Source organism: Ciconia boyciana, chromosome 5, assembly GCF_034638445.1.
Source record: "Ciconia boyciana chromosome 5, ASM3463844v1, whole genome shotgun sequence".
In the NCBI taxonomy this organism is placed as follows: domain Eukaryota; kingdom Metazoa; phylum Chordata; class Aves; order Ciconiiformes; family Ciconiidae; genus Ciconia; species Ciconia boyciana.
In genome coordinates this window covers 52,371,403-52,397,971 of record NC_132938.1, presented here as the reverse complement: position 1 = coordinate 52,397,971, position 26,569 = coordinate 52,371,403, and the positions used below count along the sequence as shown (strand labels likewise).

The following is a 26,569-nucleotide window of genomic DNA, read 5'->3' as shown; positions in this document are numbered from 1 at the left end:
TAGATTGGTTAATTAGTGCCACTAACCAAACAAGGATGGAGACCCAGCCCTGGAGGCAGACTTTTGTCCTGGTCTTTACTGTGCCTTGGGAGACTGCTTATTTAGTCTATTAGTTTCTTCTTCCTCACCCAATTTCCCCTAAGAGAGCTAAATCAAATACTTTCATGTAGGGAAGTCTAATAACCCGAAGTAGCAAAGCAGTAACATTACCTGAATGATTAACTCACGTACAGTATTCCTAAAATTGTATAGCAGTATTTTTAGATTACACAATAGCTCCATTGCCTTCTGTATCTCCTCCTTTCAAAACCTGCAGGAAGAGGTAGATATTTCTGATTCCACGGCATACTGGACAGCTTGTTCAATGGACGCATACAAGGTACATAAAGATGTGTTCAAATTTGGCCATAAACGTAGTGCATTTTCAACAAGAGCAAGAAGTCAGAATCAATGGCAGACACAGAGAGCACATTGGGAGAGAGACAACTTGTTTCCCAGAATCAGTTTCCAGGCCAGGATAAACTAAGAACTGAAATAAATTATTAGGTCAGGGGGAAACTGGGCAAGTATATATATATATTTTTTTTTTTTTCTTCCATTAAGCTCTGTTTTGATGCTGTTATTCTTTCATATACTCCATTTCATATCAGTCAAAGCTCAGGAGGAGAATTTCACAGCCACATCCACACTATGCTGGATGAGCTGATGCAAGTATTACTGATGAAACAGGTGATGTGGTTCTACTCAGACAGACTTGCTGGCAGAGCCCTGTTCCTTAAGAAAAGCGTGCACAGAGCTACTGAGAAAAAGGAAAAGAGAGTGAATAGATGCACAGATGCTTCTTGCAACAGGACCCATAATACCTACTTCTCACCCCTACCTTCAGAATAAATTCAGTGCTTTTGCAGATCTCATATACTACGATGATAAAGCCTGCGAAACAAATCAGATGTATAAGTCTTTTCTCAGAAATTGCAAAATTGAAAGCTTTCATCAAAGGCAGAGAGCTGCTACATGATGTGGCTTTTGAAAGTCTGTGCTACACCAGTAAGGCATAAGGAGTCATGGAGAAAGCGAATACTGATACAGGAAATAAAAGTAAAGAGTGGGAGGAATCGATTAAACCACTGAAGAAGGATGAGAGACTGGTTTAAAATAAGCTGGAGATCGGGGGGGCAGATTACGAGAGGTGGGGTTGAGTGAGTCATACTTCTATAACTCTATTCACTTTAGTAGAAATACCGAAAATATTTCTGTAACAAACAAAACCCAAAAAACACAGAGGCTTCAGAGCTTACATGCTGCTCACTGGAAGGAGAAATTCAGGTGGAGTGCGGAGTGAGAGGGACAAGAGCTAATGAGGCCTCCAGCCCATGAGAGAGGATGACTGAACCCTAACCTGTATCTGCCCATGGGTCATAATGTCTATGTGATTATTTCAGAGTCTGTTCTAAAAACAAAAAGAAACAATATATTTAAATGGTCTCATTCAAAGAAGTGCCAGCAAATACTTAAAACAGTGCACTGTGGAAGAGATTTTAAGTGGATTTCCACTTAAAATAGTGGAAATAGTGCATTGAAGGAAGAGAGGGCAAATAGGCTGGCTGTGTGTCAACTAGCATAAGAAGCTTTTTGAAGTATAGGCCAAATTTGTTGTCATTGTTGCTGACTAAGTTAGGACAAGACCTCACTCTTCAGCTAGATATGTGAAGTCACACTCTCAAAGATAAGTCGCCTTGGCTAACCAGCTATCATTATTGTGACTGTCATATTGATTATTCCAAACATCCGTAGTAAAAATATTAATCTGATTATTGACCAGATGGAAAATGTATCTCTTGTTAAAGTTGTATGCACAAATATCATGAGCTGCCAGAGGGTCATGCCCATTAGTGACTGCAAAGATCTACGTTTACAGAGCCTGTAGAGCTGCAGGACGAATGGCAGAACTATTAGTATAGGCCTAATTTAGTACAGATCTATACCTTATTAGACCTACAGCAGTGGTAACACTGCTAAGGACTGTCAGCTTTTGCTACTTGTGCTGGCATTTTCATTTCTTACTCAGGGAATTAGCATCAAGAGTATTAATTACAGAAGTCAGAACACAGTAAGATAATAAATCCTGAAGGAAATTCTCAGCTCCCTCAAAGCAGAAAGAATGTAAGCATTTTTTTCTTATGTTTAATGCCAATTAGTAAAGCATGGTTGAGATTAATCATGGAATTGAAATGCAATTAAACATTGCTATAATAAATTACTATTATGGTTACTATTTACAACTTGGTTGTGGCTAATAACCAGTGAGATTGGTGCTCATTATAACAGATAATGTATAATTAGGTAATATTAGATATCTTATGTACTAAATGGCTGTCATAGCTCCCTTCTTAAAAGTCCCTGTCACTATATTTTAGAATAATTTAAAAAATAATAAAATACTATCATAATAAAGCACAGTAGAATGAGTAGGAGAAAGGAACAAGTTCTAAAAAATGGATGAGACATTACTTGGTACGTTGAGCTTTCAGAAATACGCCCTCTTTCACTGATCTTCTAAATGAAAGGCAAGATTATTTCTAATTCCAGTTTATGAGCATAGATTTAAGTAGTCATAATTAAAAGTCACTCACATTTGAGCCAGCTACAGTTTTGCTATTATAACATAGAATAACACTTGAGTTAAGGTTGCATGACAAATACCAGCCTGCTCTGTTGTATTTCAAATTCTTAATTCTGAAATTTTTCAACTGTGACATAATTTTTTTCCCCAAGATAAGGCTCTAATTCTTCAGGAAATATTATACAAGGACAGAAGGATAAATCTCTGTTCAAAGGAAGATCCTCCCTAAGGAAAGGTTTAAGTGCAAAACCACCAACAGAGAAGATGTTCTTTTGTGAGAGAAGAAATAAACTTTTCCCATAATATGGGAAAACTTTTCCATATTCCCATAATATGGGAAAAGATCTTGCTTTTTAAAATAGCTTTAACCACGGAAAACAGCAGAGGATTGAAAGCTGGAATTTGCCATAAAAATAACCCTCACTAAAAAGAAATGCCTATGAGTGTTTTATCAAAAATTGGTTTAGAAAAGCTTTTCATAAGTGCACTGTCTGCATACATGTCTGAAGAGGATTTTTTTCTAAGCTTTTAAAGAGCATGGCTAGGAAAGAGTGCTCCAAATGCATGAGTGTCGCACAGAGAGAAGGAAACCTGAAGACACACGAGAAATTGGTTTTACTTCTGGCTAGTGTGCAAAGTTGCTCTTTCCTCAAGCAAAACCATTGTTATTTCACTATGTTATGGAGCGAAGGTTGCTGAATGGCATTAATGATACGTTTATGTTTTCATTTTCTCAGGGTTGCTTTTAGGATTAAATGGCACTGGAGTTGGCTACCCTTATTTCTTACTCAATTGTTTTCTATTCCTTTTGCTAGGTGTCCCTGACGCTCCTTTAAAGGTACTGTCTTAACATAAATAAAACATAATTATGTCATTAAAATAACAGTATACAATGGAGGAGTGGAGTATCTCTTGCTGTACGGTAAAAGACTCCTCCAAATATTCCTGAGTATGGTCTCACATGATTTGGTTCTTTCTGGCAGTGCTGCATGTCACAGCATGCACAACACATGGTGAAAATGGCAGCTAAGTTCAGTGGTACCATAGCTGAGACGCAACATGCAAGCACTGCCATGGGAATCTTGCTTCCGACTTTCCCTAGATCAAATTCAAAATGTTTTTGAACAAGCTTAGGTTCTCCTTCATATTTATAGAGCACATATCCTGTGGGATTAAAAATGACAGGCATCTGCTTTGGTGAAGTTGGAGTAATAAGAGTATGATGACAGGCTTTGCATTCTTTCTTTATGCAGAAATGCAGACTTTCTTTTGAAGATGAATTGACAATATCCAAGAAAGGACAGTTCTCTTTCTTGGTATAAGAACAGGTACGATTGAGAACAGGGGCTTGGTTTCATTTCACAGTCTAATATAAAAGCTCATTAGCTCAGAGATCTTCAACTATCCCAAAGAGATGCAGCGTTTATACCAACCTGCTTCATTACACCTGTGTTTTCAGAACCACAGAATGGAATTTCTTTTTCAATCTTCAATTCTACAGCAAGGAGGTGGGAAAGGTTATTATCATGTTGCTGAGGGAAATGCATCATCCCATCATCAAAAGCCAATATTATAGACTGACAGTATTTGGAGAGGGTTATGGCTTGTAAACCCAGTCACTCACATTACTACTGGAACAATATTGCTCTCTCTTAGAGCGAGTCAGGGAGAAATAACAGAAACTGTTACATTTTATATTACTTTTATTTCTACTTAAGGGCACTGGCTGTGAGATGTATTTGTCTTTTTCCTGGTCTGGCCTCCATTTTACTTGAATTCCAAAGGAAAATGTTTCCCATTTTGAAAACTGACTGAAAATGAATGATTAAATAATGCTTCCTGCCCTTTTTTTTCAGTTTCTTGTACCATTTTCTACTATAAAATATAAAGGAAGGAGACTTTTAATATGAAGAAATACCTTCTTTTTTTATTAGAGAAACTATTCCACTTCAAAGAAGTCATTTGCAACCCATTTTGAGCTATACAAGCACAATTTCCTTTAAAAATAAATAGAGGCAGTACAGCGTATTTGTCAGAGTGCTCCTGATGCAAACAGAGCAGTGTTTGCTTACTTCGGCTGAGAATTAAAAGCATGACAGTTTATTGTAACTATTTCAAGTTAGATTTTCTTACCTCTTACACCTTTATCTGAGCTGAGCAGCCCATTTCTTTGTATGTGACGTATCTTAGTGATTTCCCAGGCACAGGGAGAAACAATACCTACCGAATCTCCCTTATAATGTTGAGTAGACTTCAATGTTCATTTAATGTGGTTTCCCAAGGAAAAAAGACGTGTGTACTCTAGTATCTTGGCACAAGAGTACAATCTGATCAAGAGCTAGGGGTCTTGAAAGAGGTCCCAAAAGAGGAATGAGAATCAGTGAATAGCTGACCATGGATATCCCATCTGTACCTCCACTGATGAAACCATCAAGCAAGCACAGTCCTTAACCATTCTAGTAACAGGAATCAGCTGGCTAGCTAGCTGGTTATGAACTGTAGGGTACAACTCTTGCACAGACATACAAAATATGGGAAAAAGAAAAAAAAAAACAAACAAGTTTTTTTTAATGGAGTTGGCCAGGTCTGAAGGAGGCTGGTATTTCCTGCGCTGCAGGAGAGATGCAAACTTTGTATCATCAAACTTCATTAATTCTACTTCCTCAGCCTTAATTCAGCGCCATCAGAAAGCGTCTGAAAACAAAAGCCAAGCTACTAATTGTTTTCATACAGTAGGCGGAAACTTACTGGGGAAAGGGGAAATTTTAAAAGGGATGTTCCTGTGAGTGTAACTTTGTCCATAGTGTGACACACGTTTGAGACAATGGTGCTGAAAACCCAAGTTCCCTCTTCCTTGTCTCAGCAAACAACTGGCAAGGCGACTGCTTCACCTGCAGGCACAGCACCGCTCTGAATACCTGGGTGGCCTCAGGAGACCTCTTTCCAGGAGTCAGGCTCTGTCTGAGGCTGTTCTGTGTCCCAGGGCTGGATACCATGAAGTCAGGTGAAAAAGTGACATAGGGACATTTGTTCCTCACAGCTTAAACCTTACGAAGTGGTGGATGTCGTCCCACCATTTATTATTAAAATTAACTAAAATGAGAGGCCTGTGGCTTACATTGCATTTACGCCAAAACTCTTCTTTGATGCATCTTTAATGTCTCCTGTATCTTTGCAGTTGTGCTGGTTTTGGCTGGGATAGAGTTAATTTTCTTTATACTAGCTAGTATGGAGCTATGTTTTGGATTTGTGCTGAAAACAGTGTTGATAACACATGATATTTTAGTTGTTGCTGCACTAGTCAAAGACTTTTCAGCTCCCCAGGCTCTGCCAGGTGCACAATAAGTTGGGAGGGGACACAGCCAGGACAGCTGACCCCAACTGGCCAAAGGGCTATGCCATACCACATGACAGCATGCTCAGTATATAAAGCTGGGGAAGAAGAAGGAAGGGGGGGACGTTCGGATTTATGGCGTTGGTCTTCCCAAGTAACCATTACGCATGATGGAGCCCTGCTTTCCTGGAGATGGCTGAACACCTGCCTGCCCATGGGAAGGAGTGAATTAATTCCTTGCTTTGCTTTGCTTGCGTGCGCAGCTTTTGCTTGACTCATTAAACTGTCTTTATCTCAACCCACGAGTTTTCTCACTTTTACTCTTCTGATTCTCTCCCCTATCCCACCAGGAGGGAGTGAGCAAGCAGCTGTATGGTGCTCAGTTGCCGGCTGGGGTTAAACCACAACAGCAGTAACTAATCATTGTTTCATTAAAACATGTACTTGAAATGCAATACAAAGACAAGTCTGTTGATGAAAAATGACATACACACATATACAGGAATGCATATATCAAAATGTATCACCACCAGATGAGACAAATAAAAACACAGTCTTATAAATAATGGTTTATAGCTCTAGTCTGCTGGAAGAATAATCTTCTCAAAACCAATAATGTTTTATTCTAGGTACTTCTTGAAAACTGCATGGTATTGTGATACATAAGAACATCTGCTGATATCACAGTAATTTAAAGAAAAGGAAGCAGTAGGAATAGCACTTCATAGTACATTAGATAACATGATTAACTAAAATTCATATACAATATTTATTATTAAATGAATTAACTGTACCTTGAAAAATAACGGCTCCTCAGGAAGAGGGCTAACAGGGAGTGAGGTGGTGCTACTAGCTGGACTCATGTCCGTACTCTGAAAGAAAAGCACACAGGAGTTCACATTTCCAATCAAGTTCTATGGAGATCTTTTTACATTTTGGGAAAAAAAAAAGAGCCCAAAAACAACACTGAAAATCCAACAGAATTAGATTGACAAAGCAACTGCAATCTGTACTGTATTTACCTTTAATTAGTAAAAGTAAGTATTTCACTAACGGGTAAGTACTTTACATTTTCTTTATTTCAAATGAACTCCCCACTCAAAGACTGAAATGTATGCACAAATATACAAACATACTGTATCTACAAAAAAGTAATACAAGAGGATAACTGAGAACACAAAAAATTGTTGATATAGAATGAGATATGATATACAAATTTTTTTATTATTATTTTTATTATTTTTTGGATGACCCAATAGTAAAGTTAAAAGGCAAAATCAACAGGAAAGCAATATATTGCAGGCAAGTACTTGGGATCAAAGTTTAAAAAACAGTCACTTTCACATGAGTCAATATATCTTACAAATGAGCACTAATATATGAAAAGAAACAGTGAACAGCAAACTTAATAATGAAAATAAGTCAGTATACTTCAATGGACCTATCCAGTCAAAATGCTTGAAAGATTGATCTAAAAACCCACTCTTTTTTAGGTGCTATTTCAGTAATGTGTTGGTTAGCATGGTCATTATTTTTACAGATGTGACAGATATGAAAAGAACTGTGGAAACTCTTAATAATTTGGAATGGTAATAATAACAGAAGAACAAAATCTGGACTTAAAAAAAATACACAAACAATACCAAGATTGTTCTGGAGAAAACTAGAATATGTAATACTTCTTGGGAATAAGTCCTTAAGTGCCAAAATGAAAAAATTCACCATCAACAACAATAAAACAGAAGAGATGTAATGGAGAATATAAAAAAACAAGTTTGCATGGGCCAGAAGTTCATTTCCTTTTCACGCTGTGCATTGCAATGCAGAAAGATTTCATTAATTCAGTTTATGCAATTAACTAATCAGACATCTGGTTTCACATCGCTATGAATCTATTATGACCCTTTCGATAAGCCCAAATTCTGCAAGTGAAGAATACCGCTCTGTCCATGAAGTTCTAACAGTTCATTCATCAGAAGATTTTTATGCAGAGATACCATATTTTATTCAACCAACTGGTACAGGATGAAAACTGAGACAAAATTTTGGGTATGAAATCCGTATGTCAGATCTGAAATAGGGGGCACAGACTTCAAAGTTAATACCTACTGAGAAAATCACTGAGCTTAATTAGATACCTATCAGTTACACCATACCTGAAAGAAAACACAACAGTTACTTGTTAAATAAAAGGGATGCAAGTAAAGGAGAAGGGAGGTGGGGCATTGTAATTATTTCCTAAGAGAAAGAGAGAGACACATAGTTTATAAGCCAGGGAACACAGAGAAGTTGCTGAGGAATAAGGGAGATTATAACATGTCAGAAAGCCAATATTTTTGTTGAATCCATCGCTCTGGTATTCAGAAACATTACAAATTTTAACACAGTCTCCTGCACCTGATGATCAAGGAAACTGGCTGATAATATTTACTAGAAGGAAGTGAAACATAGCTCTTTTAGATTAAACTCAAAGTGCAGACAAAACTTGGAGACCTCTGTGAGAACGTTCTGTCTCAAAAGCCAACAGTTCAGCTGAGGACAATTTGTCTTTTAATTTACACAGAATAGAAAAAAACCTAAGAGGGGAAAAAAAAAAATCAAGTAGCTGCTTTCCAAACCAAATCAAGTGCCTTGATTTGCAGTTAGAAGTGCGCAGGAAGGCAGTCCAATCTTGTAAGCATTGAAACAGCCTCAGTATGAAAAACTGCAAAGCAGATTGGTACCTGTACACTACACAAGCTGCAAGTTCTTCAGTGATAGCTGGAATCTAAGAAAGGTCAAACAGCCTTGAGGATGCCGAAGTTGCTTTGACAAAACTTCTCAGGTCACATCCACACGACGGCCTCAGAAAAACATCCACTCTTCTGTGATGACTGGACACGAGCCAGCCCAGGTCTGGATGCCACAGTGACATGGCACCGTGCCTGAACTAGAAAGGCTGCTGAGAGGTGGAGTATACTAGTAGGGGCACCGTGACTATGTAGCTTCTGGACTGCAAATGGTTTGAGTCTGGCTAGATAGGAGCATTGGCAGAAGAGCCTGTGTCTGGCTACAGCTGTCCACGTATACATACCCTCGGTGCCCCCTCCAACAACTTCAGTAATTCTCTTCTCTAAGGAATGTAGAGCAGCTTCTCTGCCAGTGTAAATTAATTAAATCCAGTGGCGCTAACACAGTTCATTATAGCAGAGAATTGAGTGAGACAGTACCAAAAGGGCTGTTTCTCGAGCTATTAAAAAAAACCCTTCCAAACTAATCACTGCTTTAAGAGATGTTGTCAGCTTGCCCTCCTGAATGGACATATTAAGAATTTTAAACAACATCACACCTCCCACCTAAATTTACCATCCACGGGGTATTTGTCATAATTACACTTTGCAGTCTAAAGCTCCCCATACACAAAAAACCCCTACCTCTGTGAGGAATTCACCCAACGAGGACTTTTTATTTGAAGTTGCCTAAATCAATTCTGTTCTCATAAAAGCAGCACTCACTTTAAGTCTCACTTAAAGTTGATAGATTTTAGTTATAAATTAACTAGAAGATGCTACACCATTAGGCTATAATCATATCTTATAAGTTAGTAGATGTTAAACATCATTTGTACCATAATTATACATATTAGGCAAAATTAGGTAAATTAGGACATCTCCTAATTTTGCAGTACTTTGCTGTGCAACTGTAACATTTTAAAATGTCTTTTTGATGCACAGTAATACCACAGCTGGGTTTTGTAGACTGAGCCTTTTCCCTGTGTCGCTGGAAACCTCTGTTCTGGAGGGCACAGAATGTTGCAAACTTTTAATCACCTAAACTCCATTTTTGAAATGTCTGAATACCAAGCAATTCAAATATTTCTCAGAACAACAGTTTAGAAAATACTGTCTTGCCCATGTTGAACACAACCCTGTGAGCTTTTCTTTCAGTGCTTTTAGGCCATTTTTTAATTTGGAGCAGGCTGTTGAAATCCAACAAATGGATATTATTAGAATTTTGCCGATAATCATTGCACGATTACAATGATCAATGCTCAAGTTTTCTCCTAATTTCTAGAGTTGATCAGCCTAAATATACACCATCCTCATTGTGCAACTGACGGGTACCATGGAGTTACTGCCAGGCCGTGCTAATCATTTATCCTCAGAGAGTAATGTTAAAAATGTGATTAACTGTCAGGAAATTTCTTGATAACAAGGGAAAGGAAGAAAACAAGTCTAAGAACAAATTTTTCTCGCTTCTGCATCCTGTTTGGAGATCCAGGATCAGGATCCTGCTTGAGGATAAATTCCCACATTTTAGCTAGATTAAAGAGAAAGCAGCTCTTTCTGGAGCTGTTTTAAAGTAATTACAGGCTTGGTTTTGTTTTGTTTTTTTCCACTTGTGTATACCTGCCTCAAAACAGAATGTTTCATCAACCTGCATACTGACATAAATTGTCTAATGGCAAATTAGAGAATGTAGTCAGTGTTTTTCCATCGATACAGAAGATCAAGTATATATAAATGCATATTGTTAAAACCATGCTCCTTTGAAAACAAGTCATCTTCCAGTGTTCAGCAACTGTTCTTTAAATGAAAACAGATTCACCTTACCTCATAAATTGGGATTTTTCTCACTGCAAATCCTTGTCTTTAATCTGATCTTCTCTAGAAAGAGGCCTATGTATCAACCTTCATTAATTATAGCATAAAATATAGACCATCCACTGTATATCATCCGCTGACAGAAGCCAATTTAATTTTCTACAACTGCTTTTCAACAAGGGTAAACACTGCAATGATAGCTGGCAGACATTGACTTCTCTGGAGATCAGTATCGCAATTTATTGATCTAAGAAGTTAATACTGACAGAGAAAACCTTCAGTGGATATTAGAGCTAGAGATCAAATAAATCTTTATAATAACTGAAGAAAAGAAAAGACAATCTGTGTGCTTTACAGCTTTTTGTAAGGAGTAGTACATGATTGTTGAACTGACTTTCAGGGTGATAGTTTTAGTTGTATCATAAGTTATGCCACTAAGTATCATTTTATAAGCTAGAAGGTATCATTTTATAATCTAGAAGTTGAGTAGAACTAGGAAATTAACAAAGTGCAGTCAGCAAGCTCAGTAGTGACATTTTGATATACTGAAGGTAATCGAAGACCTGCAAATGGATTTATTAATGGGTCTGCACAACATCTTTATGAAATATTGTGCTTAAATATTATTATCCCGTTTTATCAACAATAGTGAAAAAGAAGGGGAAGTGATTTGCTCAAAGCCATGAAGGGCTGTAAAAACAAAGATGGAAATCAGGAACTCACAAGTCCAAGCACTCTGGTTGTTCATCCAGAGTGTGCAATGCTCCCCTACATACTTTTGGAGTGCTGTGATTTCTGTAGTTTCTGTATTATTTAACGTCATTAAGAGTTTTTGCTGATACGTACATTTCCTGCAAATAAAATTACTGTAAAGAATTGAGGCCAGCAAAATCAAAATTAGTTTTGGTAAGAAAAAATAGCAGACACATGAAATGAGCTTTCACCTCCCACCCCCCACCATGTTTGATTAATTTTCCCCAACATCTCCAGTCTCTCTCACTAAGAATGGAAGTGCCTCCTTAAAATGTGTTTAGGCCTATTTTCTAACACCTTTGAATACAATCCAGGTGGTTATTTAGAAACCTATTTCATGTGTCTTTTATTAGTAGGTATAATTATTCTTACTAATTACTAATATGTGCAGTTATCAGCTGAGACATTTCATTATCGTTTTCAGGTATCTGCCTGGTACATTGCCTAGAGCTTGCTGCACCCGTAGCTTAGAAGGCTGTGTGGGTCTTGCATCTGACCTGAGTTATCGTAGCTCCCATCGCAGGGGAGAACCATAAATTACAGCTGCTACCGCTTCTTGCTACCTCTTTTTATGCTAGTACATGAGGTGTGGATAGCCAAAAAAGTTTTTATTAGTTCAATTATCTACTGATTCTCAACCAGCACTTAGTATACAGGCAGACAGATTAGCCTCAATTCCTCTAACAATCTAAGCAAAGCTAATCACCTGAGCTGTGAAATGCCAGTGGGAAATTTCACCTCATTTAAGATAAGACGCTTATCTGTCACTTAACAGCATTCGTATGTCTAGTACTGTTTATTTTAGAAGACTCTGAGTTCTCAGGAACTCTGAGCAAACACATTCAATGTAATATTTTGCACAATAATATTTTTCAGCAAGGAGAGGTCAGGATGAAGAATATTTTGTTGACTGCTATTTGTTTCTAGTTTGAAAAATAGCTGGAAAGATGCTCTTTTAGCCTTTTAATTAGGCTAAATTAATTATAAAGCCCATAACCAGCAAGCAACATAAAGAGTATATAACCAGCCCATGGTTTGTTGCAGGGCTACAGTGTTTGAAATAGTTTAGACTCAGATTATATTTTCAAATTGTTTAATTTATATTTAATATATATTTAATTTACTCAAATATTTAAATTTACTAAGCTAGCTATCTCCTCTCTCCTTATATTAAATGCAGAAGCGTAAGAATACCAAGGTACCAGGCACAAATTGCTTATTATCTGGTTTTCAGTTTCTAAAAACAGTGATATGAAAATACCTAACATATAAAACATCTGGTAGCTGGCACAAGGAGAACACCTTAATAAACTTGTTTTTAAATTTGTAAACAAAGTAGAAAGCTGAATTAAGCCTCTAAATAGAGGCTCAAGAATTGGAGATTGCTGGTTTACAACTGAGTACATACACAGAGAAAAAAACAGTCTTTTTATAAGCATATAAATGTCACATTTCGCATAATAGAAAATGACATATATATCACTACATAACTAATAGATTTATTTAATAGGAAATATCCTTTCCTTTCTCCTCTTTACTTTCACCTTGATTTTTCATTCCTCATCCTTCCAGTTTGTCTTTATTCCCTGCTTTCCTTCAGAAGACTTCTAATAAACAGAGACAGAAGTTTCCTCGGTCAGGTAACTCCCTGGCACACAGAGGTTAGATGAAGGGTCCATTAATATGCAGGATAAAAACCACTTTTACCTTCCCAAACAGCAAATTCAGCTCGAGTTAATCTCTAAAACCCCCCTTCACTTCCATCTGCAAGCAGAACGTAATTTCAAAAGTAATTTGGACAATGACTTTGGGGTTAACATCTCTTTGTGAAGAGTACCGCAGGATCATCGATGACTGTCACTGTGTGAGTTGGGACTGCTACAATGACACATAATATTAAATGCAACTCCAGTCATATTTTTATCCTAATGAAAACCAGAGGGTTGCTTTCACAGACGCAAACACTTTGTTGACAACACAGTGGAGAACTGATTTCCTTGAGCAAAACTCTACTCCCTCTTCAGTTTCTATTGTTTCTTTCATACTTCATTGACTACACTATCCAGCCTTGACATTTTGTTATTGTATATTGTTCCCTAATAATATCATATAACATCAGCTTTTTCTGCTCTTTCAGCAGTCAATTGAGAGAACCAAGTACTCTCCTGGGATTTTAATCTGCAGGCTGCCTGTTTCAATTGCTTTTCTTTCCTTGCAGGAGATCTTTCACGTTCAAATATACACATTTTTTTGCTCAAACTGCATTCATTTTCGTAGCAGATATGACGGTTGTCTCATACAGCAGGTTCAGTGATGTTTTTTTTTACTCCAGTCACAAAGACATTTTCCTTCTCCAAAGCCTGCATCACAGCACTAAGAGTAACTACACTGATACTCCATACTACAGCCATAGCCTGAATCTGGAAGAAAATGTCTGCATCCACTCAAAGAAGAGTCTATCAGCAAAGTATCTCTGGGCTTTCTCAGACTCCTGCATCTTCCCTGCATACAGATCCATCGTTTTTCTGCCCTTCCAAATAAAACACTTAGAAAAAAAGTAAACAGTTAATTAAACTGAGAAGGATCAAATCTGACAACAGAATCGCCTCCTGTCCCTCCCTTACACATTCATGCATGTTCTGCATCATACATATCATACTGGGACCAAGACATAAGCTGGAGCCAAAAAGGATCGGGTATTAATACAAACAATAGATGCACCTACACTTACATTGAAAAGGATAAAAACATACACAGGATATACATTTATATGCTTCTGGATATGTGGAAATAACTGTCTTGATGGGTTAGGAAAAAAATGCTCCTGAAAACAGGTTGTTCTATTAGTTCCTCTGAAGCATCCGCAGATGGCCACTGTTGAAGCCAGATGTGGATTTAGGTGCCAATTTCAGCAAAACAGTTCCTATGCTCACATGCAATTAACTGTTCTCCATGAAGCTCTGAAAGATGTTCATGATCTCCTTACAGCCTGTGTAACGTGTTTTTTAGTCTACAAGAGAAAGACGTGATTCTTTCAAGACAAAAATCTATTTGCACTTGCTATTAATGAATATTTTTCTTTAAGGTACACATTTTCTCATACACTAAACTCATGTTCAAAAAACTACACATGCTTTACTGCTCAGTACATCCCTTTGCCCATAAGTACATAGGGATATAGGTTATATCTCCTGCAACCCCGTGGTCAGTTTTCTGCCTACAGTTTCCCTGCCACATACTGTTTTCATCTGAATGAGGACAATGTTTCATAACATTAATAAAACTTATTTTTAAAATCTGAACATAATGAAGCCAGCCTGATTTTGATTAATAATTTGCTGCTCAATTGTCCAGTTGTTTTCTACCTTTATTTTACTTTGTAAGCATCAAGAACAACTTTGCCAGATTTTTACACTGGTGTTTTAAAGTGACGCTATGTTTTATTTTTCTGTGTTTCTCAAAAAGATTCAGATGCCGTCAATTGCTATGCATTTCATTGAGGTTTTAACAAGCCACTTTGCACTTTCTAAATGTTGTGACTGCAATTATTCTCACTTCTTCATCAGTTTTCAGAAGGGTTTTTACAATTTCAGTATGGAACCACTTCTGACAGGGTATTTTAACTTACTTAGATGCAGAGGCTTCATTCTCAAAACTGTCTTGAATTCCCCAATAACAGTTTAAAGGAAACATTTTAAACATCTGTATGTGTCTGCTGCTAAATCAAGGAAGACAGATTTTTTTTTCCCACTGCAAGAAAAGCAGCAAGTGACATTTAACAATTTGAAATATGCTTTCTCTGGCTGCAGCATTTCTTCCTGTTGTTAGAAATAGAAGGTAAACATTTAGTAAGTTTTGCCATGTTATTTGCTTCACGGTGTTTTTAATAGCAATGTTCTTTAATGTTTTTAGCAAGTTGAATCCCTTTGTGTAATATAAGGCAATATTTCAGCTCCTGAAATGTAGAAATTCTGATTACCATAGACACAGTTTCGAAGCACGCTAAGCCTGGTTTTTGGTTTAGCAAGCCGGTTCCAAAGTGGAGTTGGTCAAGGCAGAACAAATATTCCCTGATTTTGTAAATATGTGGTACGCTGAGTTTCTCCTTTCAGACAGCAGCTTTCATTCTTAAGGGAAAGATTAAGAAGGGTAAGGCACAACGGGAACTTCAACTCCCACCCTGACAGAGGGTTCAATAGAAACTACCCCAACTGCAGTAAGCTCTCCACAGTCTTTCTAGCTCTGTTCATTCTTCTTCCCTTCTCTAGTCTAATATTTACTTCTCTTCCCACCAGCTCAAATCAAGTTCTGTCAAGATTGTCCGCTCTTTCTTATCCCTTAGGGTACTTGCACAGCATCTTCTATTCACCATACCTCCCACTCCCGCACCCATCCTATCACCAACACTACTCCTGTTGTGCCATCCAAAGTCTTCCTCCCTTCTGTACCTTTCTCCCTTCCTTTGCTCGACGCCCATCCTCTTCAGCCCGTGTATATAGGCTAATATATATAATATACTAAAATATATACTTATATATATTAATATATATCGTATATATATTTAGATATAGAAATACACACACACACATAAAACTGACTGAAGGAATCTCTTTATGTAGTTGCTGTGATGTAGCAGCCATATGACTGGTTTGCTACTGAAAAGATACACAGTGAAGCTGCTCAAATACTTCATGTCTGAAAAATACGTCAGGTTTCACTACAGTGAACCTCCATTTTGACACAGCTTCTCAGCCCCAAGCTCTGTGCAGTCTGGGGAGGCCAAACCGCATTGCTTAAGAAACTGATGCAACTTGCCAAGGAATGGAGGAGTTAAAAGCTGCCTGTACTAGTACTTAGGCATTGCATTATGGTTATTTTTAGAGCCCTCAGCTGAGCATTTTGTTTTCATTTTTGTGTTTTGCAATGGAATTATACGTTAAACTTGCTGAGATATCTGAATAGCATTTTATAAAGCCATTAGCAATAAAATATTCATTTTTCATTTATATTATGTCCAGGAATACAAATGAATATAATTTCTTCCTACCCTTCAACATTAATAGGGAAACCAGGGAGAAAAATTGAACACACCTTTCACATTCATTTAACTACAATAAAATATAAAGAGCTTTCCAAATGAAAAATACTTTAAAAAAAAATACTGTCTGTTTTATTCGGAAGTATTGTTACATGCCTCTCCACTATTGTATTTATATATTTATTTATTTTCTAGTTTGGTAATTCTACAAAGCAAGGTTACGGTACTGGCTCAATCACCATGTGATAAATCAGTATTCCTTGAGATAGCTTTGGTAGAACTATTACAAAAATAATTCAGCAAGAGTCAAAGCAAATGAGGAGACATGTCAGCAAACTCCTAGACACATGCTACAGGCTAGTTTATTCATATTCATGTTATGCCATGAAGCAGCTGGCACCCGGGCTTATCTGATGGCAATCTCTCTGCATGGCTCCATTGAGGTTCTTTTATCTGCTTCTCTTCCCTTCCCCTTGCATCCGCCACTACAATTTTAGCTCTCAGCAGCTGCCACTGCTTACAAGAATCTCTGTAGGCTCCGTTATGGTAGAAACAGAAGTTTTTCTTGGCATAGTTGTTGCATCTTTCATTGCTCAGCACCACAGAGGCGATGGCAGGTGCTAACACCACTTGGCTGCTGCAGGGAGGACGTGTGGTTCTCGCTGCATCAGCTGCTTCCAGAGGCAAGCTCGTGAAGAGCAAACTGCATGTGACTACCTCATCCTAGGCATGAGCTGTCATCTGAGTTAGAAGCAAAAGCTAGTTCCCCAACTTCTTCCTAAAACCCCAAGAACTCCAAGGGAAATTGATATCCGAAAGGATATAAAACAACACCCAGAGAGATCATAGGATCTGCAGGCAGCAGCCACACTCTGGGTTTAAGTGATGCCCATCTGCAGAGCTGGGCTGAAAAGCCTGGCTCACATTATTCCTTTTGTACTCTGGCTCTTATCCTACTGCTGTGCCCAACCTTTCAGGGGTGCTAAGTTCAATACAAAAATTTCATCAGGCTGCTTTTTCATGCCTCTTAAAGCTGGGACAATTTTCTGTTTGTCTGCATCAGATACTGCATACACAGGACAATCTTGGAAAGGATGTCGCTCCCAGAATAGACACAAATGTTTTTTGGCAAAGGGTTTGCACTGGAATACAGGAAATGAACAGATCAAATATAAGAAACCTTTAGCACATACACTGCAGATGCAACAACATACCTGCGGAGCATTGCATTTTCAACAGAAGAAATCAATACTGAGGGAATGCTAAAATCAGTATCACCCATGCCTATCTATTTTATTATACATTTCAATATATGCCACATACTATTTGTGCCAGAAGTTCTGCTTCACTCAGAGCACATGATGATGGCTTTTAAAAACTTCTCAATATTTTTTTTAACATGCAACACTCATATTGCAACACTGGAACGTTGCAAAGGGCCTGGAAGCTGCCCACATACGACCAGAAGAAAATTCTGCTGTCAGGTTTCAATTCTTTCTAGTCTAATGGCTCCATTTCTTTCACTCAGTTATGCTTGTCCTTCAGTAGTATAAAGTCTAATTAGTTTCTATATTAGAAGGGCAATGGATGGGTGCCCAGAAGCAGTTTTAACCCTTGTCATAGCCAGAGACACAGAGTTCAGTACCAGGAGTTCTGGGAAATCTTACATTAAACAAAACCACACTAATACACTTTTTCAAAATAAGGGGAATTTGCAACTTTTACTGGTGGCTCTTAAAGACAACGTATTAACAGTGAATACAAATGGCTTGTACATCACTCATCAGTTGTTTGTTTTCTGCAAAGAAGTTAGAGAGTATCATATCTAGTAAGCAGGGAAAAAATGCCATTCTGTAGCTTTTTAACAGATGCATGCAAAAATCCAATAGAAAATCTTCATCATTTCATTCATGAAGGAGAATAACGATTTTCATAGGACTCTTGCTGAATGCTTTCGACAGGTTATTGTAGGCAGGTGCCTAAATTTAATTTTAGGTAAGAATACTCTGGTTAGGAAAGCTACTTGCAGGTATATATTTTTCAGAGGATGTCTACAACATCACACAAACTAGAAAAGAACGAATACTATTATTTCCATCTGTTTACCACAAGTTTCCTAAAACAAAAGAACTTTGCTTTTAAAACATCACTAGTAAATGCTTATATTGGGAGCATGCAAAAAATGAGCCTAATTGCCTGAAAGTCAGATCATGTTACTTTAGAAAATAAGACATCTAGCATCCCAAAAACAGGAGCTAAAACCACCCAGGCTTACAGTCTTATGGGTTTTGTAGGCAAATGAATGAATATGCCATTCTTCATGAATTCTGACCTGGCTATGCCAGAAAGGAACCATCCCACCAAAAGCAAACTGAATCTAGGTCAGATACATGTATTGAGTATATGTAGTAAAGGTAAGAAAAATCATAAACCTGAACCTAACTATTGATATTGTGAAACTCTTTTCAGGGGAAGCTAACGTATTTAAAAGACGTTTGGATGAGGTGCTTAGGGACATGGTGTAGTGGTGGTCTTGGTAGTGTTAGGTTTACGGTTGGACTCGATGATCTTAAAGGTCTTTTCCAACCTATACGATTCTGTGATTCTGTGATTCTGTGATTCTGTGATCTTGCGCAGCTTGAAGAATAATCAAGTAGAAGGAAACTGCCATTCAATGATTGCCAGAGCCTCAGAAGATACCTCCCTCCCCATACATAACGACACTGGATTACAAATGCCTGCAAATGCATTCCTAATGTCCTGTTTCCACAATGGATTCCTAACCTATCCTAAACATCAGAAAATAAAAAAATGCACAATATTTCCAAGTATTATATGAATAAGTAAATAATGTCAATTTATTTTGAAAACGCACTCCTTCCACTGAGAGGCAAAAGTAATGAACATTTTGAAACAATTTTGGTGAGAAAGGGGAGTTTTTCCTTGAACATAGGATGTCATATAATCCCAAATCTTCAAAAAGACATGCATGGGCCTTCAACAGATTTACACAGCAGCGACTTATACCCAACAGTCACAGATTTAAGTGATTGATGTTCCTGTTTTGCAAGCCATTTCGAGGAGATGAAGGGTACTGCCTGCGTGGAGTGTCATGTATAATTTGGGCCTGAAGTAGTGAATCACAATTAATAAAGTTCAATTTATGAAATCAACACCAATGGAAAAAGACAAGGGAAAATTAAGCAGGGAAAAAATGTAAAAATGCATGAACATCAAAACAGCATTGATAATTTTATTTTCTACTTTGAGCCATGTGATCACTTCTGCACTCTCATTTGAATACATTTATAATTAAAGCTGATTAATGGTTTGTAGTAGAAAATTAATATAAATTTCAATTCTCATTTTCAATTTCTCTATTTAAATAGTTTTCAAGAGAAAGAGCGCTTTCTTCTTCTTCTTCTCATTTAAATCTGTGCCTCGGGTGGGAAAATTTGACGTACACCTTACAACATTTGTATAAGCAAGGCTAAATTAACCTGTGAGCCAAAGTCAGCTGGTTCCTCCAGCACTAAAGTATCTTATCCCCTGTGGATTGTCCAGGCAGGCAGCTATTGCACAGTTAGTTAGGACATGAATATACACAGTGAATAATCTGTTCTGGACTAACTTCCCACATGAAAACTCTTCACACAATTGCATAGTGTGAAATATAACTAAACTCTATTTTAAAACTGGAAGTAACCCATTGCTCTGTAAATGCAAATTGTAACTGTGCAGTAAGCGCCTCTTCTGGATAAATCCCAATTTTTTTTCTCACACTTTACATTTATAAAGCAAAATAGGGAAACTGGAGATTTGAAAAGGTCAAAGCCTTCCATACATCATCATGAAATTCTCCAGCTAAGAGTACTGTACTCTTAACAACTCAGCTTAAAGTCTGCTGAGTGATTATTATCAGAATAATTTCTAAAAATAGCATCAGTTGCTAGATGCTGGGAGGAAAGAGAACAGGGTGTGATTGCTGAAAACAAGTCTGAGAAAAAGAACCTCTGTCTTTTGTGCTTATTTTGACATGAGCCTTTAAGCATTTGACTTACTGAATTTCAGCTACCTACACAAAGATACACCACTCATTTGATATATTATGTTTGAAGGAAATGTTCCTTATTTTTACATGTTTTGTGAAATATGGAGTCTCTGTTTTCTTTATTCTAAGCCGACTAAAGAATAAAATTTAACAGCGTGTCAAGCAATAAAATAATAACATACCGTGTTGCTATAGGAATCTGAGGAATTATGAGGGCAAAAGTCACATCTCTCAGATTTCAATTGTATATTCAATATTAAGAGTAATTTGCATAAAATACAGTATTATTTTTCATGCATTAAAAAGTCACAGATGGAATCTGAAATAACTCGCATCATACAAAAAAATTTGCCCTACAACTCAATCAGGAGCTACAATAAATTGTTGATTAATAACACTAACTCTAGATGTCTCCTTTCTGTTCATTCTTTATGAAGAATTCTTTAGAAGAATGGGTGGGAGTGGGCTTCTAATGTCACATGATTGTCTTGTGACCTGGTTTCAGCTGTGGTAGAGTTAATTTTCTTCCTAGTAGCTGGTACAGTGCTGTGGTTTGGATTTAGTATGAGAATAATGCTGATAGCACACTGATGGTTTAGTTGTTGCTAGCAGTGCTTACACTAGGCAAGGATTTTTCATCTTCCCATGCTCTGCCAGGTGGAAGGGGGCCCAGCCAGGACAGCTGACCCCAACTGGCCAAAGGGCTATGCCATACCATATGGCACCATGCTCAGTATAGAAACTGGGGGAGTTGGCCAGGGGGCAGAGACTGCTGCTCGGGGACTGGCTGGGCATCAGTCAGCGGGTGGTGAGCAATTGCGTTGCATCACTTGTTTTGTATATTCTTTTATCATTATTATTATTTATTATTATTATTATTATTATTTTCTCTTCCTTTGCTGTCCTATTAAACTGTCTTTATCTCAACCCATGGGTTTTACTTTTGTTTCCTGATTCTCTCCCCCATCCCACTGGGGGTGGGAGGGTGAGTGAGTGGCTCTGTGGTGCTTGGTTGCTAACTGGGGTTAAACCACAACACTTGTGAAAACAAATGATTTTTCAGATATGTTCTTGAAGGCCACCAGACAAGAACAGATACATTTTGTTTCTGGTTGCCAGGGGATACAGAAGACAGTTTTCACATAGCGAATCATCACTGAATTTAAAAAATTGTGTTAGCAGGAAGTTCTATCACCAATGTGCGGATGAGTCTTTCTGTCACCTTCAGTGACCCTGCAGTGATCTACAGTCCTGATGTAGGCTGTGATACTTGTTTCTTTAATTTTCAATAATTTTCTATCCCCGTGGCCTTTACAAAGTACATATTGCCATTAATACATAGAAAAAACTCATAAGCATGATTACACAGGGGCTGAAACACTTATTTGGAACAACATGCTGTATAATTCACTACCTATTCAACTCTATAATAATGTATATATTCAAAGTAAGATTTGGTATGACTAAAGCCTCATATGACATGATTTTCACTCAGTTAAATGACAGCTTAAGACTTTACAGACAATGGGGAAAACCAATTGTATCTGATAATTTACTCCACTGTACTCCTTTCTGGCACGTGGTTTTTGTGCAAATCCATTTGCATGCCACATATGGGAACTTCCATAAGAAGAAACATCAGTTGCAGTTCATTTCCATTGAGCAACACAAACTTGGAAGAGGGAGGGGAAGCCTTCAAAAGATAATTTCTCTGACATGAAAAGAACTATGTTATACAGAAATAAAATTTTGAAGCTTACTAAAGGACTGTCTCAATAAAAGACAGCTCCTGGAAAAAAGTCTCAGTGGTATACCATCAACAAACAACATGTTTGGTATCTGAGTTCCATTAATAATTCTGTAGATTTTGTATATTTTATTTTAAGAAAGACTAATTCATATATTTCTATATGTAAACATTAACAAGACAGTCTTTATTATGACCTCAGTTCAGCTGATGCCTGAACTGCTTGCTGTGATGAGATGTGCTCCTGAAATGAAGAATCACTGAGAAGAAGTGAGAATGAAGGCATTTTACTGGAACATTTTTGTGAGAGGGTGAAAAATCAGGAAGCCAAATAAAATAGCAACCTAATGGTGTAATTGATTCCAGAAGAAACTACAACAGTGCACATAATTAATTTCAGAAGTACATTGCAAGGTATAGTTAGGGTGGATTGATATCAGGGCAACAAACAACATTACCTGTGACTATACAGGGGGTTTATCTCTGGACCCACTCAGATTTAGTTTGAACAAAATGAAACATGTCTGGAGAAGATTATGAAAGCTCTGAGTTAACCTTTTATCTGACAGTTTAATGTAGTCAGATAAGATAATTCAATGAGGTGTGAATGAAGAAGAAAAGGACACAAAAGTGATTGATGGCATCCGACAGTGTGCTGGTGAGAGAGCCAGGGCATTCTGTACTGAAGAAACCACCAAAGAGTCAGAAGCAAAAGAGCCAAATACCCACTGATGCTAAAAAGGATAAGGCCTGAAGAAGAATGTCTTGACATACGTTGTTGGCTGGTCTAAAATAAGGGGAGTGGAGTATCAATTATAAGGTTTGGCTAGGAAGTAGTCATTAGAAACCGATGGGTTTTGAGGGAAGGAGATGAAGGACAGACTTGAGGAAGAATAGGACGATTGGAGAAGCAGAAGTCTAAGCACAGTCTAAAAGGACTCTGAGTAAATCTGAAAGAAGGTATTAAAGTGGTACCAAGGTTGTCTTCAGTTAAGACAGAAGACATTAAAGAAAGCTTGTCTTGTGACAAGTAAGACATGGAAGAGGTTAAGGAGGACAAGTAGGAAGAAGTATTTACATTAGGTTTTCTATCAAAAGCTAATTGAAATACAGTGGGCTGACTGGGGCAAGTCAGGAGACTGGAGAATAAGAACAAGTGAAGATCTTGCTATAGGCTGAACAAAGAGCAGGATGGAAGTGTCAAAAGAAAGGAATTCTTTGGAACAGGGAAATAGAAGAAGGTAATGCACAATTTCTTCTCTTTGAAGGGAAAAAAAAACAATAAGTAATAAAGCAACACACCACCCTCACTATTATTTGGTTTGTTCCAGGGATGGACTTCTCCAGTTTCACAGTGTGCTACACAAACCTCAATCTGAGGCCAAAAAAGAAGAAACCCATACAAGAAAAGAGAAAGGTCTTGCTATTCCTGGTTAGATAATAGCAGATTTCTTGTACAGTTCCATGTGTGTGCTCTAATAGGGCTTTTGCATTAACTGTAGTCCTGCTACACCTGACAAGAAAAAAAAAAAAGGGGGGGGGGGGGACGACGACAAAATAAAATAAAATAAGGATGAAGCATTGAAATCAGTCCAAGACACTAGCCAAGCTGAAGGATAAAATCATTTCATGTGCTTACAAATTAATACAAAGAAAGCCAAACCAAACCAAATTAAAACAGACTACATTAATGCACGTAATTACTATTTTTCACCTTGACCAATGATTTTTTTGACTAAGAAAAAAAAACATCTATCTATCTATCCTCATATACATATACTCAAGTATGTATGCTTCACTATCCACTGACATTCAAACAAAGCAAAAGAAGTGTTTTCACTTTCCTGCAGTAGCATTCTATAAGATAGATGATAAAACAGATGAAATATGATGTCTTGACAGTTTACAGTGCCCAGTGCAATATATAGACAAACGCAATTAACCACATAATTATAGATCGATTTCATTTCCCAGCAGAGCTCACTGGTTTTTTTCCTCTCATTTAATGCATTGATATTATATGCAAACCACCTAGTTTATAATACATACGAACATAGAAGACAATATTTTCTCCAAACCTAAAAAGCAAATGAAGTGTCAATTTAAGACCAAAAAATGTATCACAGAAAGGAACAGAAAACAGAAACCATGATGATTATTTGTCCAGGTATTGACATGCTTAGAAAAATAACCTGATTTCGAGCACAAAACAGGAAAGTACAAGTGTTAGGTAAAAGAGCTCTTCAGTGTCTTGCAATATAATACCAAACTTACATTAGACAAGTTCCCCACATTTCATTTACATGGCTTTGTTCTAACAGCTGAAGGGAAATCTGTAAACTAAAGATCTTACAAATGCTGAAAGATTTCAATTTGTCTTATTGATTTGGCAGGTACACAATTAAAGTTACTCACATGTCTGCACTTAATTGTTTCCAAGATTAGGCCTCTGGGTACACACAAGACAGCTTGTAATGACACCTACAGGCAGCCTGCCTAATGTTTTTCATTATAAAGAATTCCTGTGACCTTTTCTTCAAAGCTTTCATGCACACCCTCTTCTCTGCGGATCTTTTATATTTAGTGCAGAAAACAGCCTTGAACTGAAGAAGTGACTTTTTTTGTCTCAAGAAATCTTGCTGAGGTATAAACCACTTTAAAGTACAATTTCTCTACACTTTTTCGCATTCCTTGGGAAAATGTTGGCAGTCTGCCTAAAGCAGTAACCCATCAAAGCAAAACCCATACAACTTAGCCCATCACACTACTAAAGTACTATTAGGTGCTACTAAATCCACAAGGGAATAGCTGTGAGCTGCCAGTGAGAGGAAACTGTCCATTTGCTGTATGACACAAAACAGTGTCTACCAGGAAATAAAGAACTTTTCACCTGAATTGAACCATAAGGAGGAATTCATAGAAGCAGAAACAAAGTCCTTAAAATGAAATGGCACCAAAGATACCACACCTAGATTATATGGACTGACATGTGACCTTTATTACCTAGAACTGTAGTAGCACATACCAGATACAACACCTACTTATAAGGAAAATATTCAGGACAGTCGTTCTGTATTAAAAATTAACTGTTCAGGTTTTAATTGTGCTTGCCGACTGCTGATGTAGCTGACTTAATTACAAACATGTGGGCGCCTGCTGTGAGAGAGCAGGCAGGAGATGCAGGAACTTTCTGAGAATCGCACAGGGCATGTACAAGGAGGTTAGAAGCAAAATGTGCCCGCTGTATCTGCCAGCAGAGTTATCTGTCCTTATCTGATGGGATACATAATGTGTTTTCTGATGCACATCTGGTAACTTAGGAGGAAATTCTCTGAAGATGAACTGCTACAGCAGTTCCTTGTGGGTTGGTACCGAAAGGCACCAATGCTGCCTTCAGTTAGAGACTGTAGTTTGAAAGGCAGCCCTGGAAAAGGCAGCAGCGTACTGAAGTTCCCCTGTGCCTTAATACTGGTGACCCTCAGATCGACAGCAGCAGAGCAGTTTTGTCCTGCTACCCCCTGCTCTTTTCCTACAAAGCCATCACATCACAAAAAAAGTGCTTGAAAGTTACGTAGACACCTCAACTATCTGACAGTGTTCTTCAGTCTTAAAACGTGGGCAAAGTAAGTAAGACTAGGCTTGAGAGATCTGACAAAGGATAGGTAAATGTTGTGAAAGCATAAAAAACAACCATAAAGCTCTGTTATTATGGTTTAACATTACTAAGCAGTCACTAACAGGCTCGTTTATTCAGCACCGAAAGTGTTCTTCCCTTGCTCTTCTAATACACAAACCAGACTGACTATGAGTCCTTTCCGAGACAAAAGCGGTCACTATCAAGCCTTGTCTGTTGATCTGAAGCCAGATGGCGATAGTGCAGGCTCAGGATCTCAGATCTGTGCCAGCTGAAAAGCAAAGCTTCACCTGAGCCCATCATTTTTCATTCCCAAGTGACAAGCCTTCTGGAAGCATCACTGAGGAGAGGGCGAGATATAGGAGGACAGAAAGGAAGCCTGCACCAGGGAAGTGATGGAGATTGATGGAGGTTGCTGCAGACAGACCACAGCTCAAGGTGGCTTACGTGCTTGTTTGCAGGGGCAGACATAACAACTTGGTAACATACAGCCTGTTTGCTAGGGGTATGCCAAAGCTATGGTTTCCATTTATAGCAGAAGAGGCTAGAAATAGTTACTGGTATCAATACAGTCATGGCAATAGCATTTTTTGTGATTAATACTGCATGTTGCCTACTCTGACCACCATCCTCAACATTAACCTTCCTCCTGCTTACACTACAAACAGCAGTGTGGCACAGCTCACAAAAAAAAACACCACAAAAACCTAACTAACTGCACGTAGCATGGTAGAAACATTATATTTGTGTCTTCTCTCTTTAAAGCATAAACAAAAGTTGCCTTCACAATTTATGGGAATGGAAAA

General features: G+C 37.8%; 1 protein-coding gene across 2 annotated transcripts in view; it reads right to left on the bottom strand.

Moving 5' to 3' along the window:
• The window catches only part of CCSER1 (coiled-coil serine rich protein 1), a 728,765-nt gene that overhangs the window by 376,751 nt on the left and 325,445 nt on the right, over positions 1 to 26,569 (bottom strand). For both annotated transcript variants that reach the window (XM_072861769.1, XM_072861770.1), the window contains exon 7: positions 6,752 to 6,829. In XM_072861769.1, coding sequence (XP_072717870.1) covers positions 6,752 to 6,829 — 78 coding nt within the window. The remainder of the gene's footprint in view (positions 1 to 6,751; positions 6,830 to 26,569) is intronic.